The 17,353-nt window shown below is 45.1% G+C and overlaps 1 protein-coding gene across 1 annotated transcript in view; it reads left to right on the forward strand.

The window, feature by feature from the left end:
• LOC104468546 (leucine-rich repeat-containing protein 16A-like) overlaps positions 1–11,456 on the forward strand; it is a gene marked incomplete at its 5' end in the record, with an annotated part of 53,081 nt that extends 41,625 nt beyond the window's left edge. The window contains 3 exon segments of the mRNA XM_010082731.1: positions 1,384–1,617; positions 4,316–4,450; positions 10,404–11,456. Of these exon segments, the coding sequence (XP_010081033.1) occupies positions 1,384–1,617; positions 4,316–4,450; positions 10,404–10,540 (506 nt within the window).
• Between the last annotated feature and the right edge of the window lie 5,897 nt (positions 11,457–17,353).

Raw genomic sequence — 17,353 nt, forward strand, 5'->3', positions numbered from 1 at the left:
TGCTTGACAGCTCCCTGAGGCTGCTCTTCATTGATGCAAGTAGAGTTTATCTTTGTTTTGGGTTAATTTATTTTAACTTGCTGAGTTGTAATAATATTAGCAGGCCTGAGGTTAGGAAGGCAAGAAAGAGAGTTAATGGAAAATTGCTGGATGTTGCTACAGGAAAACTGTAGATAGTGATGCAGAAGGAGAATAAGGGGCTTTTAAATTCCTTTTTCATGTCTGGGTATTGCCTGCTTTTTTGTATGCATAGCCACACAGGTGGAGAAGGTGTCCTGCTGTTTCGCTTGCAGCATGAAGGTCTATTGCAAGTATACAGACACAAACTCTCCCTGTCACACACTCACACAAATATATATGCAGCACACAACTCCATGGAGTTTGCCAGAGTTTTAACTCCAGCTGGGCTGAAAAACAGCTACATGAGCTGGGAAAACTTACTGGATGTTGGCTTGCAACAAACTGTATCAACACTCACCTCCCTCCCACTGCCATTAAGATGTCTGTGCTCAGCACTTTTGTAACAAGTAGGATTTCTGAATGGGAATAGCAGGTAGGTAGGTCAAGTCAGCATCTGTGAGCATATACTTGCCTCTGATAGGTACCAAGGCCACTGGTCTGCATTTCAGTTAGTCTGTGATTCTCTTCTGAGAACAAAGATGTGACAGTTGTGGAAAGTCCCAAGCTAGCACACAGGTGCCAAGATTATCATTATATCTGCTTCATAAAAATCTTTAACCTTCTCAAAGCTGCAAAGAAGAGAAGTAGGGCATGCATTTTGCTTGTTTGCAATATACTGTCCAGCAGGCTTTCTACCAACTTGCACAGCTAAATAGGACTGATTCATTGCTTGGAAGTCAGTAGTTTTATCTGTAAATACCTTTGTCTTTGTTTGGGATAAATAATATGCTGATAAACTTGCTAATGTGTGGAAAGCATAATCCGTATACAATGTTATTAGATAAAGCAAAATGTTATATAAAGAATACTTTCATCTCAGCTAAGTTTCAAAATCTCCTCTAGAGCTTGCTAAAAGCAACAAATAACAAAATGTAGCCTGCTGATCACACATTTGGGATTTATTTTCTGGGCCAGGATTCCTCTGTTGATCTTGGATAGCCAGCCTTTTGTCTGTAGAGGCACAGAACAGCCAAAGGCTTCCTTTTCCACTGATCAGTCACTGCTTTCTCAGCAGGTAGGCTGTACCATCTGTTCCCATAAATATGAAGGGAGTGTAAGTTCCAGTGTAAGCCGTCACCCCAAATATATTAAAAAGGGAGAGTTGCCATATAAGATAATGATGATATTTTCCCCGCAAGCATACCTGTGCACAAAGCCTTCTGTGTTGCAGGAGCCTTTATTTTACGTGTCTATTTATTTTAGTGCCTAAACTCCAGCAGACCCTTCCAGAGAGTCGGTTTGCCTCAAGTAAAGCTGACTCCATCTCAGCATCATCAGAAAAAAATTCAAAAGCTGAACCAAAGGCAGAAACTGGTGCAAAAGCAAGAAGTTCTTCCAATACACCAACCAGCCCAAAACCCCCACTGCAATCAACAAAGCCCAGCCTGGCAGGACGACCCACAGTGCCACAGAAACCACGCTCTGCCTCTCGTACTGGTGAGGAGCTCTTCTGGACATTTGTTATCCCCAGCTGGGTATTTCTGAGTGATCTTTGTGTGGGCTACAGAGGAGACATCCATGGCCACATCCTGAACAGAAGGAGAGGGACAGGTTCTTCAGTCACTTGCATCTTTCTTTTCCACCTCCCTCTGCCCTAATTCAAACAAACTTATTAAAATGGTTTAATCTGTGATCCACAATAGTGAAGCCTGAGGAAAAGGAATAAGAGCAGCAGCAGAGCTGGCTTTTGTGTAAGAGGAGAGCACAGAGAGATACTTCAGCATCAAAGTCCTGTTGCAGTAGCACCAACAAAAATAACTGTATTTTCTCTAAACACCTGGCTCTAAATACTAAAGTCCTTGGGGTTTTCTGGCAGGCTACTCTTAGCCCCTCAAGCAAATGCCTGCTACTCTTAATAACTTGTACAAACTAATTATGTTTCACTCTCTTTTTCCTTGTTTTGCCTTTGTTTCTTTCCTTATTGCTTTTGACTGGCAATAATTGTAACTGTGCTTTTATAACCCGAGACTCAGATTTGAATGACTATTAACTTCTGCTCCATCCTAACCTCCAGCCCAGATATTCTCTCAAGACTTCCGAGAGTGTGAACTATTTCAGCAGATCTCCCATAAATTTGTCTGTCCGCTATTTAATAGGTCAATGTCACAAAGTGCTGCCAGTGCAGTTGAAAGGAATTAAATGCTAGTTACTGACTCCCCCCATAGCTGTGGCAAATACAGCTTGTTAATTGCTCATGACTGCAAAATATGAGCATAGCCATCTGTAAGAGCTCACAGACCTCTAAGCTTTCCCTATAATCACTGTTGACCTTAGAAAGATGTGATTTCTGGTCAGGACAAGGGGGCAGAGGGGTATTATAGCCTCTTCCCTGCCCTTTGATGTGTACCTGAGTGTTTCTTAGTCTCTGCACTCCAGTGGGTAGAATGTTTTCCAAGTGCATAATCACCTTCAGTTTTTACATGGCTTTAATTCTATACTAGTGGCCATTTTAGAAATGGTGGTAGAAGTGAGAGGTGCCAGGTAAGATGCTCACGAAGATGAATACAATTGGAAAGCATGACTTATTTGGTGATGCTTAATCTGTAAAATAAGCAGTATGTTATCTCAAAATCTTAAATATCATAAAGACCTGAGCTATCTGTTTCTGACAGCTCCTATTTCCTGCAGAGGGAGCATAGGTGGGTTTAACACAGAAAGTAATTAATATTTACTTGTAATAGGCCAGCTCCTTGGGTGCCAGCAAAAGCAGCACCATCTCTATTGCAGTCTATCTTTTATCCTAGTACTTGGAGCAACCTGCTGGCTAAGCACACCCAGGCAGCGCGATGAAGAAGCCAGGCAATAATCCTATTCATGCTCCTGCTCCTGCTCCTGCTGTTTTTTCCAGCGGTGTGGCCAGACTAATGGTAGCAAATTTTTGCTAAGTAATCTGAGGGCAAAGGAGCACGTCGTAGATGTCCATAAATTATCAAAAACTGTAAGTGGTTCCTCAATAAAGCACATAACGGCTTTAGTTCAGAATACATAGCTGTGTTGGCTGAGCACTGTGCTCATCCATATGTTGCTACCAAGCTTCTCAAAGCAACTGGCCTCACAGGCACATCGAAAACATGAAGAAGGTAATGACAATAGGTGTATCTGTCCAGATTGAGTTGCATTTGGAAGGTCATCGCTTCCATTTGCTGAAAGTAAAAAGATTGACTCCTTTGTGGAGGCTCCTCAACAGTGGGATAAATTCCTCTTAATTTTCAGTATGCAGCTGAATTAACACATTGTACAAATACACAATACGCGTTAGCTGATACTGAGTTCCTTTGTCCTTCTGTCAGTACTAATATATCTTCCTAGTTCCTCTGTTGTGTATATACCACTGTTTATTCCTTGGGAAGCAAACTTACAAGCATTTTAACTAATCCATTATAGCTGTACTTCCCTGCTGTCCAAACAAAGGCTGTCTAGTGTAAGACTGAAAAGGTCTTCCTGTAAGGACTGTAAAGACAGTAGTCAACTTGCCATACAAAACACACCTCCAGCCTTTTAGAGAAACAAGATATCCAGATGGTTTAAACTATAGATTAGGATTTAAATTCTAGATTTCCTCACAGTCCAGAAGATGAAGTATTTTTTCTATTTAGAAAATCTTTGCAGATGCTATCATGCACTGGCAATTTATTCCTGGAAGTACAGAGTTCTGTAGGCTATTTATGACATTTATTTCACTGCTTCACTTTTATACCTTATAACTGTGAAACAGGATATCTCAATTCATCATTTTGTTATGTGTCAGGACAGCAAAGATATAAATAGAAGAAATATTTCCAAAAATCTATCCAAAAATAATTTTCAGGTGTTCTTTACAAATGGCATACCTATGTCTTGAAGGAAATTCCGTTGGTCCCATTGGATTTCTATTTGTGCTACAGCAGCAGTACACATTAAAAAAGCTGAAGTTGAGACCTTTGCTTTGGCTGTTAAAGTTCTTTCACCTGGAGTGAGAGCCATCGTGTATTCTCTTGGCATAATGTCAGTTCCTGAATCCTTCTGTTTCTGACGCAGATTCTAGCTGTTTCTTGTTTGTGTATTGTGTTGAGGTTTGGCCCACTATAACAGGACCATTTCTGTAAGCTACAGCACAAATAAATCTTCTCACTCTTTTGTTCGTGGTACTCCGCAGAGGATGCTCCAGAGTCTCCCTCCGGCCCCAGTTCCCCAAAAGTTGCCCTGCTTCCCCCTGTGCTGAAGAAAGTTCCTTCTGATAAAGAAAAGGATGGTCAGAGCAGCCCCACCATCAGATCGTTTTCCCAAGAAGGTAGGAGTGTTGGTATAACTGTTGTTACAGTGTGCTTGTCTTCTACTAAAATTTGAGGTGTCATTGTCCCCTGGTTTCTTTTCACTTGGAAGGGAAGAGGGTTATTCATTTGGAGGAAAAAAAGAGCAAGGAAAGTGTATCTCGTCACCTATTCCCCATCTCCTCGTCACCTATTCCCCATCTCCTCCACCCTTGGGTTGGTGCTCTATATTTTCTTCCTTTGATGAAACCATGTGAAAGATGAATCCCGTGGTATTAAAAAAGTAGCTGAACAATTTAAGGGACTCTTGTGTATATTATGGTCTAGTTTGGTCTGAATCAAGATGCCAATTGGTACTGATCACACACAATAATGTGAAATGCAGCTCTGTGCTTCAGCGCATTTCCAGGGGAGCAGCCATGACTTTGCTCCTTGCAGGCAGCCTGTTGCTCTGTATTCCTCCTTTCTGTGGGGTCGCTGCAGGTGACTGAGTTCACCTCCTCCTCGGGCAGTGTGTCTCTGCGTGCCAGGGCAGGGCTTGGTACCTTTTACTCACAGGGGTAGGCTGCTGCCCTCTCTCTGCTGCTTTTCACGTGTGCACTGCGTCTTTACTTTTGCTGACGGGTTTGCTTGCCCACAGTTAACTCTTAGAAGAGCTAAGGCTTTCTCTGATAGCATAGGATATGTGGAGAAGTAGTCACAGAAATATTGCTCAGTCTGGTATTAGCTGGCACAGATGACAGGGTCGGACATCTGGGCGTGAGACCTGTTCCTTCCTGGGACTCTACTTAAGAAAGACAGTGAGCCCCGTTTCCATCCCAAGGTGATTCCTGTTACTTAAGCTGTGAGACAAAGGGGTGCCCTTTCACACTCTGACAGCAGTTTGAAGGGTAGGATGGGAGCAGATGAGTCAAGGTAGATGCATAACACTGTGTTGTGAAGACTAAGTAGGTGTGCTGCCCACAGAGATGAGAGGAGGGGCAAAGCCATCCCCAAAGTGGGAGGGTCCAGAGGTATGTTTTGAGAAGCTCCTCTCTTCCCTAAAACTACCGTTTCCTTTATAAAATGACTTCCCTTTCAGTCTGGATTTTGCTCTGCTTGGAGAATTGTTGCTGTGGTGGCTACCATTTGGTGACCACATGTCAGCACATGTGCAGTATCTGTCTACAAATTGTGGCTGTCACTCAGCCACCTGTATGATGCTATTGGGTGGCTCGTGTGCTATAAAGGTTGCCCAGCAGAAGCACCACAATCTCACCGAGTTATGTAGAGCTAGCAGGACACTGCACACCCAAGGACCTCTGCTGTGTCTGGAAAGGGCTGAAGGTTCAGATGGCCCATATTGCCAAAAGCTGCTGCAGTCTGTGGCTTGGGGTCCTGAAAAGGAGGGTCTGAAGTGCCTCCTGGTGGCTGTGACATTATGAAGGGTGCAAGGCACAATAAAGCCTGTTTATTCTCCTGCCTTTAGTCCCATGAGAGCCTGTGTTGGGACAGGTGAACTGGGCCACAGCTTAGGGATCAGACTCGCTACACTGGTGCCATCATGTTGAGAATGGTTGCAGTCAGCAGACTCTCTCAGCTGCTGTCTGATAACTGCGTTTGCTAGAGTCCTTGTTTTCTCACCAGCTTTTCACCAGAATACAAGAGAGATCTTGATACTGCAGAACTAGAGAAACAGTGCAATGGGACTTGCTGCAGGTATATTTTAACAGGATGTTAACCTCACCATTTCTGTGCTAAATGCCTTCACCATCTCCCTGGCATGAGAGGGGGCATATTGGAGGAGCAAGGAATATGGGATCATAACTACAATCCTTTTGTGTTACAGTAATCTCTAACACGGCAGAGGTTTGACAAGGTTTTGCAGTTTGTGTTTGTCACCTGAGAAGAGGGACAATCAGGTTTTTTTTTAAAATGTGTTTGCTGTTTGCAAATCTTTACACAAAAGGGGTCTGACACTGTGCTGTCCTCACTCCTTGCTCCCTTAGACCTCTACAGACTACTTGGTCAAATACAGGGTTTTCTAGTTGCTGCTACATTGCACTGTACAAATTTTATCAATAATAGTTTAGAATGGCTAAAATTTGGTTTCGAGGTCCTTACAGAGTTGCTATGCTTTGCATAAAATCGTTTGGGAAACAGTAAATTCTGTTTCTTTTTATTTTTTATTCATTCTTAGGTTTTCCTTTTTTCTTTGTTGCTATTCTACTTCTTCATTCAGTCATTCCTCTGTCCTTGCTTTCTGACGCCTTTCAGGCTAGCATGCTCAATTTATTTCTGCAACTGGTAAATCACTGCAAATCTATCTAAGTTAGTAAGCAAAATTATGTCTCCCGCAAAAGAAAGCTTCACATTAGATGATAATTGATTATAAAATTGCTTTGTGTTAATGAGTTTAAATGTACTTTGTGGGACAATCTCAAAATACACCTCTTTACACAGTATACCTGTAAGATCAGGCTGCAGTTACCAGCATATGCAAATATCTGGACTAAATTTAAGTAAGTGTCTGGCGTATTGATTACTACTTTTCAAACAATTGCTTAAATGCAATGGATAAGTGAAATTATTTATATTGTTTTCCATATGTGGGCCTACAGAAAAGCTTAGGAGTATAAATGAACCCTTTTCTCTACTAGAGCAAACAGGAGATGCTCAAAAAAGTGATACAGCTTATGACTGTGCCAAGCCATCTGGCAGCGTGAAAACCACTTCGGGGCAGTATTCTACCAGTGCAGAAGAGGAAGCTAATGTGCTTGGGCAGAGGAAGGCACAGCCAACTTCTGGTTAGAAGTTTTCATTTTTCTTTGAGACGATGCTTGATAACTGGCACTAACAATTATTAAGAAACAGTAATAGCAAAGAAGCCACAAAAGGGTGTGGGTTTGTCATTGGATTATGAGAAAGGTAAAAATCTGATGGGATGCTAATCATCTTTCTGTCCCCATGGGAACTACATGGCATGAAAAAAATTCCAGATAAGAAATGTGTGTGCATTTTTCCTTCGTGGCAACACCAGTGACCCGTACCATATAGCACCTGCAGCCCCTCTGCAGAAGAGGGCTCATGATAAACCATGATTGCTCGTTGCAGTGATGCTGGCACGCTGCCATGTAAGTACTCTGCAGGTGGACTCTCTGCCGCTTTGTACGCTTCCTGCCTTTCTTTTTTGTGCTCTGAAGTATTTCAAAACACATGGCCTGAATATTGTTAGTGTCAGTTTCAGTACATTACTCACAAAACCATTTGAGAACTGGGTAAATCAGCTCATTTTGACATAGCACTTTGATTTTCAGCTGCAGAAACAAACAAATGCCAAAAGAACCCAAACCCAGCACTGTGCTGCATGCATAAGCCGTGCTTCCTGAAGAGCAGCTTTGGCTTCTAGTGAACTAATTCAGTAAACTATACAAATGTTTGTTTGATCTATGTGTTTCTAAAATATGAAAGCTCCTGTTCTCAAATGGTGTGTGCTTACATGCTTCTCTTTACCTGCAGGGTTTGGTTTTTTTGACAATGATACAAAATTATTTTTTTCTGAAGTATTTTAATGAGGTATTTTAACAACTTATTACATTTACATTTTTGTTTACATTTACCCACAGTTCTTCTGTTTATAAGACATCATGTATCCCTTCTGTAAGTTTTCCATAATTTGAAAAAATTATGAGGAAAAGGAAAGAAACATCCCATCTGCCCCTCTCCTTCCTCAGCCCAAGAAGTGTAAACTTATTTTCTTCTCATATTGTAGAATCAAACTCAGCCCACCCAAGCTTGGAATCTCTCTTCACCACCGTAATCAGATTCTTATATTTTAGTTCATTCTAATATATCTGTCTGATGAAGTAAGTTTCAAAAGCTGAGATGCTACCCCAGATCTATGCAAGTCCACCCACGTGCGGTTTCATGGGGGCAAGGGCAAGCTCTTGTGGCAGAAGCCTGCTTGCAGTATTTGGACTTAAATGCCTAATATATTTTTCAGGCATTTTGAGGGCAAACTACATGTCTGGTCTTATCAGGCCATGAACTGAAATGGCTATTGCAAAATGTGTTTCTGGGTTTTGTCTGGAGAGTGAATGGAGGCTCAAACAAAGGCCATGTAGTTAGTTACTAGGAGGTACAAGTATCAAGAGTGACTTGGAAATTTCCGGGCACCTATTTCTTTAAAAAACTGTGGTGTTTGGGAAGGTGCAAATGCCTAATTTTTTTTTCATAGAATTTAAGTATCTTAGTCCTCTCCAATTCCTTTAAGTAGCTTTAAAAACCTTTCTCAATATCTGTTCCTCTTCTTTCCAAACTTGCAAAGCTGGGATAAGAATGCAGCGAGTGTGTAGCTGCTGGCCCTCATTTCCTCCCGTATTTTGGCTAGCAGAAATAAGGAAACGGGTATTTTGGACTCAGGAGAACTATTTGGGGAGGAAATGTGCCACGTGTGTGCAGGTGGGTCTCCGCAAGATGCATGCTGGATATGTCCATTCTGCTTTCATCACAGCAGAGATCCAGGACTGGACAGTGTCTGTGCCAAATGACAAAGGGCCAGAGCCTTCTGTGCCCTGTTTCACAGCCCATTGGCACGCACCAGCGCTGTGGGGGCAGTCATGCTGTATCCCTGCTGAGGCTGCCCCAACAGCTCAGCAGCATCGGCTCCCTCAGGATTCCCGCCTGTGTTTCCCATGTTGCTGGCAGACCCTGACACAGCCTGGCACAATTTGGAATGGCCATGGAGATGCATCAGCAACAGCCTGCTTCTCGTCTGCCCCTGCTGCGGCTGGAGCTGCGGGCTGGTGACAGGGCAGGCTGTCCCTTGCAGCGGTGAGGCTGCAGGTGAGTGGCATGCAGGGCAGGAGAGGTGATGCTTTGTGGTCGCCACAGCTGCTAGTGCCTGGTTAAGAGAGATGTGCACGAATGGGAACAGGCACAAAGATCAGTGGGAACCAAAGCCAGACATCCTTGTCTGAAATGGTGGAGCAAAGAAGGTCTCAGAACTGTAACATTTTAAGTTTGTGGGGCTGAAGTGAGACAACTTGCAACGAAGTCACATTTAAGGGCCACTGAGTCTTTAAAGATTCATTTTAATTGAACGTATGAGATTCTAAAGCTGTGTAACGTCACCCCCATTGATGTGTGTAACTCCTCTCTTGTTACCATAGCAATTTTAGACCACTGATCAGGTCAGGAATCTTAACAAGGTTTTACAGCCTTCTTTCCATTTTATTTCAAAGCTTACAGGTTTTGGGAAAACACTGGCCTCACTGAGATTTTTAGAGTGCTCGGCGAACAAAATGGGTACTGTCAGCTTTCTTGGGAAGAGGGTATGTCCTCCTGCTTTCTCCACAGCCGAGCACAGGGAGGTGTCTCAGCTGGAAGAGATGCAGGTTGGGCTCGGGCCATGGGTGTCCCCCTCTGAGGGCAGCAGGACCTGGCAGTGCTGGTGGGGCAGGGAGCAGCAGTTCAGGTAACTTCAATGCCAGGGTGAATGTCCTGATTAAGGCTGTTGAGTCAAAAGGGAGAATATAGCAGTGTCTTGCCAGGGAGACAGGCCTGCCCAGGGCGTGTGCCACTGGTCTGAGCCGTGCCCAGCACGGACATCCACCTGAGAGCCAGGAGCACATAGTCTGTGATCTAGCCCAGCTGGAAAAAGAATGCTGTTCTGGTTTTGAAGCGGTGTGATGAGAAGAAAGTCTCCAGGCTGTTTCTAACTGTCATGTTCATCCATATCCCAGTGAGGTACTGAGTTTCATATTTCAGGTTTGACTGCCTGCCAGCCAATGGTGGAATAGTTTGCTCAAACTCTCTCTTCTCTCTCACCTTTTTCTGGGTTGAAGAATTAATGGACCTATTCTACTCCCACCAGTGCAAATTAATTCAGTGGGAGCAGGAGCAGGTCCTGTGTGCATAAATGACTGGTTTTGTATTATTTTTCTTCCTCTCTCTTCTACAATCATTACTAAGACTTACTTCTGTTTTATACAGCTGCGAAAAAAAGCCCTGGGCAGCAGTCCCATGAGTTCCAGGAACTGAAGCAGAGATCCTTAAGTAAAGACGGCCATCAGGGAAGCAAGTCCAGTGACTCTGGCGAAGAAGCTGATAAAGATTTTATTTTTGTTTAGCAATCAGTACAAGTGCTTCGTAGCGCAAGAGCTTTTTATAACAATCAGGGTACAGCAGTCAACAGCCCTCCTAGCCAGCTGCTTTTCCACCACAGGTACATTTCCATGCAGTAAACCTGATCTTCCAATCGTGATTTACAGTACACTCACTTGGCATTGATTCGGTCCTTAATTTCTGTTCCGTACAATGCAGACGTTCCTTTCCATGCCTCTGCTAAAGCCAGCAATTCTTTCATGTATTCTACTTGAATTTCTCTGAAGCAGCTACAAAGAGTGCCCTGCATTAGGGCATTTAGAAAGCAAAGCAAATTAACTGGACACTGTCTTACACTAATACACTGTACAGCAGGTAATGTGTTGTACTGCTGAATGTGTGTCAGATCTGCACGTGACTTACCTATAAATATATTCTTGCGGTATGCAATTGCACATTGTAATTATATTAAAAGAGCACACTAATAAAAATAATTTGTATAGATTATATATATTAAATGCTTGGGTATGGTTTTTACATTCTCCCATAGGGAACTTCTTTCTTCCTGTTCCTGTACTGTACATAAAGCTCCAACGCTTACATTTGTGTACTGTCAAAAAGCACAACAGAGAAGGATTTGGATGACGTATAATCATGGTATGCTTCCACATTCATATATTAATGTATATAGTTGATTGGAATGAGGGCAATTGAAATTTTATTAATATTGGTGTTTTCTAGAGGCCTTCCTCAGTTTTGTCTGCATATTAGCTTCCTTTCAATGTGTAATTCTATGAGAAAAATAGTTTGACATCTGTAAAAACGTTTCTGCTTTTGAGGGAGGGGGTGCAAATTTCACAGCTACCCACTTACATTACAGGTTGAAGGGATTTTATTCATATGTATATTTGTAACAATAAAAAAATGATTTTACAACTGAAATACTAGTCTTCATTTTTATGGCACTATTCTTGGTCTGACAGTTTCTGCTCTTTGAATGATGGCGTTGTGTCAGGTAGACAAAGCATGCAGTTAAGAAAAAACCCATGTGCTCTTTTTCTGCTTTTAGTAAAAAGTCAGTTCCTGTTGAAAGGAACATATGCACATCATCTTTGTAAAATTACTGAATTTTGCTAGTCTCTTCCCTTGGGCTCTTCAGCCAAGCAGCCTTCATATAAGCCAGTAACACCTGCTATCTAAAGTTTCTGTTTTGGTTCCATAGGACAGAACAAAATTGTTTTGGTAACTCTCTTCCAAGAGCAATTGCCCTGACCTTGCTGTGGCTTCTTGCCTGGCTGGAAATGCTGAGATACCTGTCGGTCACATGAACTTTTACCTGGTCCCTGTGCACATACTCACTATTGCCACTTCTCCTATTGCAGTATAAAGGGCTGCTAAGCCAAAGCAGTAGCTTTTTATACCAGAACCTTTTATAGCAGCACTGTTTAGAGGTTTAAATCTCAAAAGTAAGGTACGAGGCTATGGGAAAAAGGTCGTGAAGGCCTGGAGGGTTCGTGCCTAAGTACCACGGCTTATGCACTGTCTTGAAATTCTGCACTCATCTAAGGTCGTTACGAGAAAGTTCCTCATTTTCACATACATATATTTGTGCTTTACTGGGCATCAGTGAGACAAAAAGACAAACGGCAAAGGAAAACTCAAGATGTTTGTATTAGGAAGGAAAAATAATCATGTCATAATAGTCCGCTGCAATTTTCTTTCACATAGGACATGGAAAAGACAACTTGGAAAGTGTGAGTATACAAGGGTTGCCTGATTTGTTGGTTTTATGAATGTAAGAAAATTAATGGCAAGGTTTGTGTTTTTAATTAAAAAAAAAAAATAGACTCTGACTTCCAACTGCTGAGAATTTGTCTTATTTGTGCTTGATGTCCTAACCAGTCATTTGAAATGTACTGGTCCCGCTGCAAGAAAGTATGGCAGTAGTGTATGCCTGTCACGCTGGTATCAGTAAACCAAAGACAGGGATGTCTGAAATGCTGTGGAAAAAGTATGTGTTTGTGCTGATAACCATAAGAAAAGCTGTAATAGTGTAATAGTTGTCTGACGAAGTATAAAGATTTCATTAGCAATGTTTTTCCGCATTAGTTATGGAAAGCCTTTCCTGTCTTTATTCCAGCCATCAGTGTGTTGTGGGCAGGCTGAGTGGGGGAGAAATTACTTTAGGAGTGCTGGTATGAGACTTGTGTGTGTATGTGGTTTTGGGTGTAGGGAGGAGCAATCATTTTCATTTCTCTACTGTCTTTCTGCCTGGCGAGCCCAGCACTGTCAGCCTGATTGCCAAGAATTCGTGTTGCATCTAGAACCACCCCCATTGTACCTCTTCTACATCTAAGAAACAGTGGTGTTTATTTTCAGTATCTTGGGCCTGTAGAGGCTTCGGGTTAGTGCCACTGCGTTTTGGGACAGTAACAACCACTGTACCCTGATGGGGAGTCAAGCTGGTTGGGAGGTTTGGGGGGTCACGGCTCATGGGGTGGGGCTGGTGCTGCCTTGCCACGAGCTGCAGGCCCTCCGAAGCAGGCATGCAGCTGGGGCACCCCTCCTTGTTTCTCTTGGTGCTTCCCTGGTGCCTGAGCTGCCCTGCAGTCTGTCCCCCGTGCTCCCTGCTTATCCCTGGCTCTGCACTGCCCTGGGAGGGCAGGAGAGGCAGAGCCCAGGTCACCGAAGCCACCTTCAGCTGCTTTGGTGGGATGCTGACAGCACAGATCCTTGGAGATGGTGGGAGGCAGAGAGATCAGTTAGTGGTACCACTAAACTAAAGTAGATGCTTTTAACCTGTTTTCCCAGGGCATCCGTAGCCTCTTTGACTACCACCGACACTCTGCATTCCTCCCTGTCCCACACCGGGGGCTGTGTGAGCACCTCCAGCCGTGCTGCCAGCCGTGACGGGGGCTGTCTGAGCACCTCCAGCCATGCTGCCAGCTGTGACGCCAGCAGTGGGAGCAGCGGTTGGTGTGGAAGGAGAGGCACATTGCTCCCAGGCATGCTGACGGCCTTCCTCTCACAGCCGAGGGCATCTCCTCAGCACCGAACTGTGCCATCTGGCCACTCAGGGCTCACAGGGTCCAGCTGGGATCATGGCCAGCATGATAGTTTGGTCCCTGGACCATGGCTGGTCTCAGGCAAGACAATGGCTGCTTGTTGCATGAGCTGTTTTTGGAGGTGATGGTGAGGGGGTGGCAGCATCTGAGGTGACAATGAGGACCTCCGAGTCCCTCCATGCACACAAGCACACGTGCTGTACAACTAAATCAGAGCGAAGGACCCAGCAGCACTGGTCAGAAATGCTGCCTTGGAAGAGGTCCTAGTGCCAGCATCTCATGTCAGATCCACACCTACCTGATCCAGCCTCGGGAATAGGGCACAGAGCTCTCGGAGGGAGCTGCCCTGATCTTTGCTGTTCCTAAATGTGGTTTTCAGGTTTGGCCATTGAAGAATTCAGCCGTGATGGATGTAGCAGGAGCCTCCCCACCTGCGACGGGCTGGGGATGGTCTGTGGCTGCTGCCTGGCTCCGATGTGAACTCGGGCAGCTCTGCACCACTTGTTCAGGACCTGTTTCCCACTCTCTGCTAAAGAAGGATAAAATCTGGCTGATGACAGATGTTGAGCATTTTAAAGTATTCCCTGATGTGCAGTTAACAACAGTAAATAGCTGCTTCCTAAAATGGAAACAGCAATTGTCTTAAATCCCACCCCCCTCCACCAGAGCCATCCAGCCCGGCTGAGGCAATTTGGGAACTAATGTGGCCCATGAGTCACAAATCTGAATGACCCACCGCACTTAAACTGAGAGCTGCCATCAGCAGGAGCTCTTGCTTCCTCCGCTTATTAATTGATTAATGTGGAGAGGATTTCTCTCTCCTGTTCCATAAAAAAAAAAAAAAGGTACTGAGAAACATTTTCGAGGACAAGAGCAGAAAGCTCTGCTCCCATTTGAAACACCGCTTTCTTGGGGTCATGAGAGGGCCGTGCTGCTTTCCCCACGCCTGGGGATGCTAATGCTGGGTGGGCTCTGCCTGAATTCCACATCTCGGGATTATCCTCTGCTTGTGCTGAGGCTGGGAGGGGTTAAGGTAACAACACTGTCCTTCGCCTCTCCTGGAGCTGTGGCCCAGAGGATCCCTGACAAATAGCAAGCAGGTGAGTACCAGGGGTGATCGTTCAATGCCAGGCCTGGAAAGCAGAGCGGTCTTTCCCTGTCTGAAGAAAGCCTGTAAATGGGGAGGAAGAAAGTTGATACATAAACACAGGGCAATGACCTCTTTCCTTTGAGAGCTGGCAGCAAGAGGCACATGCGGCCCTGGCCAGCTAGTGCAGAGCAAGGACAGAGCTCCTGCCCCTCGTGTGGGGCTTGGAGGAAAAGAAAAGAGGGAAGGGATCGGCTTCTCTCTGTCACAACAACTCTTTTCCTCTGTGTTTGGGACAGAACTGTCGCTTCTCCATCAGCATGCAGCCAGGGACAAGGCTGGTCCTTGGGACCAGGCACTTGCCTGGGCAGGAACTGGGACCGCTGTCCTTGCCCTGCCATGGGCAGCCTGTGGCAAGCCCTTTCGCCTCGCTATACCTGGGGCTGCCGGCTCACCCTCACCCTGGGACATCCCACCCATGGTTGCTCCTGCTGCACGCACCAGAGAGACCCTGCAGGGACTGCCACTGCCCTGAGCGTGCAAATTCCCCCGGTGCCAAGTACCACGGGGAAATTCCTGTAAGAGCAACAATGCTCACCAGCACAAAGACGCTGAACAGCGAAACCCTGTGTTTTCAAAAAGAAAGCAAAAACTAAGTGTGAGTATCTGTGCAGCAGATGAGGGGAAAATGCATTTTTTTGGAGATGTTTTTGCAAGGGCTGTGCTATCACAAAACTTAATTTCTTATGCTGTATCTCACAACAAACTGAAGAAGGCACTCCTGCCAATATGAGAAGAGTCTCTTCCTGTCGTGAAAGCCACTCTGCCTTTGACACCCCTACATCAGCTGTCCTGGGGCTTTATTAGATGCGGGTTTAAGCACACACATTTGAGAAGCCTTCACGGGAAAGCAGAGATGCTGCCACTGTCCCTCCTAGCCCCACAACAGGGTCCTCTCTCTGATGCCACTGTGCCGATGCCGTTTTGGCAATTTGTGATGAGCTCTGCCAGCTGACCCTGACCTGACCCTTCACAGCCGGTTCTTCTTTTCCAGTAAGTTGAACTGAGGAGAAGAAATCTGCATGGGAGAACGAGCATTTTAATTAGATTCATACTGGACAGAGAAGGCAGGAGAGGGGCTGCCAGCTTGGCAAATCCAATTTGGTTTAACTGAATGGAGGAGTAAAGTTAACTCTGTAATCTCTGCTCAGCATTGCTCAGGGGGGTTGCCTCCTTCCTTTCCCGTTTGCTTAGCTGGGTAAGACCCAGCGGTGGGTAGAGCAGAGCCCCACGGAGGCTGTACAGCCCTCACTTTATTTGGACAATGTTAAATTCCAGCAGAAGACTGAAATAATGAAAGTAATTAACCCTAACTCAGACTGCAGCTGCTGGCTGGGTAGCATGGAACAGCATGTGGCTGGGGGAAATGTCAGCTTTTCCTTTGAGAAATCTCTTCTTAGATCCCACCTGATAGCCTGAGTCCCAACCCCTCCTTTCCAGCAGCATCCTGGTGGGAAGGGGTTGGCTGCTCCCCTGTAACACTCATGGGATCCACGTTGCTCGTCCAAAATGGAGAAGAGGACAGAGGACTGATGCCTTTCAGTTTGGGGGCTGCACGGGGAAGGCTGGAAAAACCTGGCCTTGGTGGGAATCTGGATGAGAACATCTGTGGGATGGCAGTTCTCCTGTCACATCACATCAGTTGGTACCAGGACCATTTCAGGCAATTTATCCCTGTGCACCTCAGCACCCACACACCCTGCACCCACTGAGCCAGGAAGGATGGAGCCAGCATCCAGCCCAGCACAGGGATGTGGGATTTGCTGGGCAGAGGGAAGGAGGGAGGGAGCCAGGGAGAGGGAGGAAGGCATCTGTCTTGGAAGGTGGGAGTTGGGGTCTGACGCTAATAAGCAGCTTGTACACATCTGAGGGTGGGGTTGGAAAAAAAGAAGAGTCCATTTCTTCTCTGCATCAGACAGCTTTATCTGTGGCTTGATTTCCACACAAACGGTAGGAGGGATTCACTGACTCTGTTATTTCAACTTTGTTTCCCTTTCAGTTTGTCTTTCAGCTGCTTCTCCAGCATTTTCCTTTTCTGGGATGCTCACAGACCCCTTGCTGGGTGGCAGCGCATCATCCCCACCATCTGCAGCCCAGCTGCACACAGCCGCTCGCCTGGCACCCTCATCTTCCACGGCGCTGATACGAACCGGGTGCTGAAGGACAGGCTGGGCCGAGGATCTCGACTTGGGCTTCCAGCAGGACCCGTGCAGGATCCAAACTACCTGCAAAGCACACACACAGGGGGAAATGCTGATGGGTGCCAGCACTGGCTTCATCAGTGTCTTTGGTCTGTGCAAAGCTGAAGGTAGCTGAAGCCATTTTAATGAAGAAAATAATTTCCATTTATAAATCTGTGTCTGTATCTATTGGGAATTATCTTCTGAAAAGATGAGGGACTGATTCCTGTTTTGGTTCCCAATTCTCATTATGGAAATACATTCTGGTTATGTCACATGCGTTGATGTGTGACATCAATATTTTGAATCTGACCCAAAGAACGAGGCACTTTTTGGCTGCCTCGCTTTCTCTTTCCAGATCAGTAACACTGCACTTTTACACATTTTCCCATTTACAGTTGCTTGATTAATTCTTTCTACAAAGCTAGGCCAGCCCAGGGTTTGGCC

This window comes from Pterocles gutturalis, unplaced genomic scaffold, assembly GCF_000699245.1.
Source record: "Pterocles gutturalis isolate BGI_N339 unplaced genomic scaffold, ASM69924v1 scaffold27286, whole genome shotgun sequence".
Lineage (NCBI taxonomy): Eukaryota > Metazoa > Chordata > Aves > Pterocliformes > Pteroclidae > Pterocles > Pterocles gutturalis.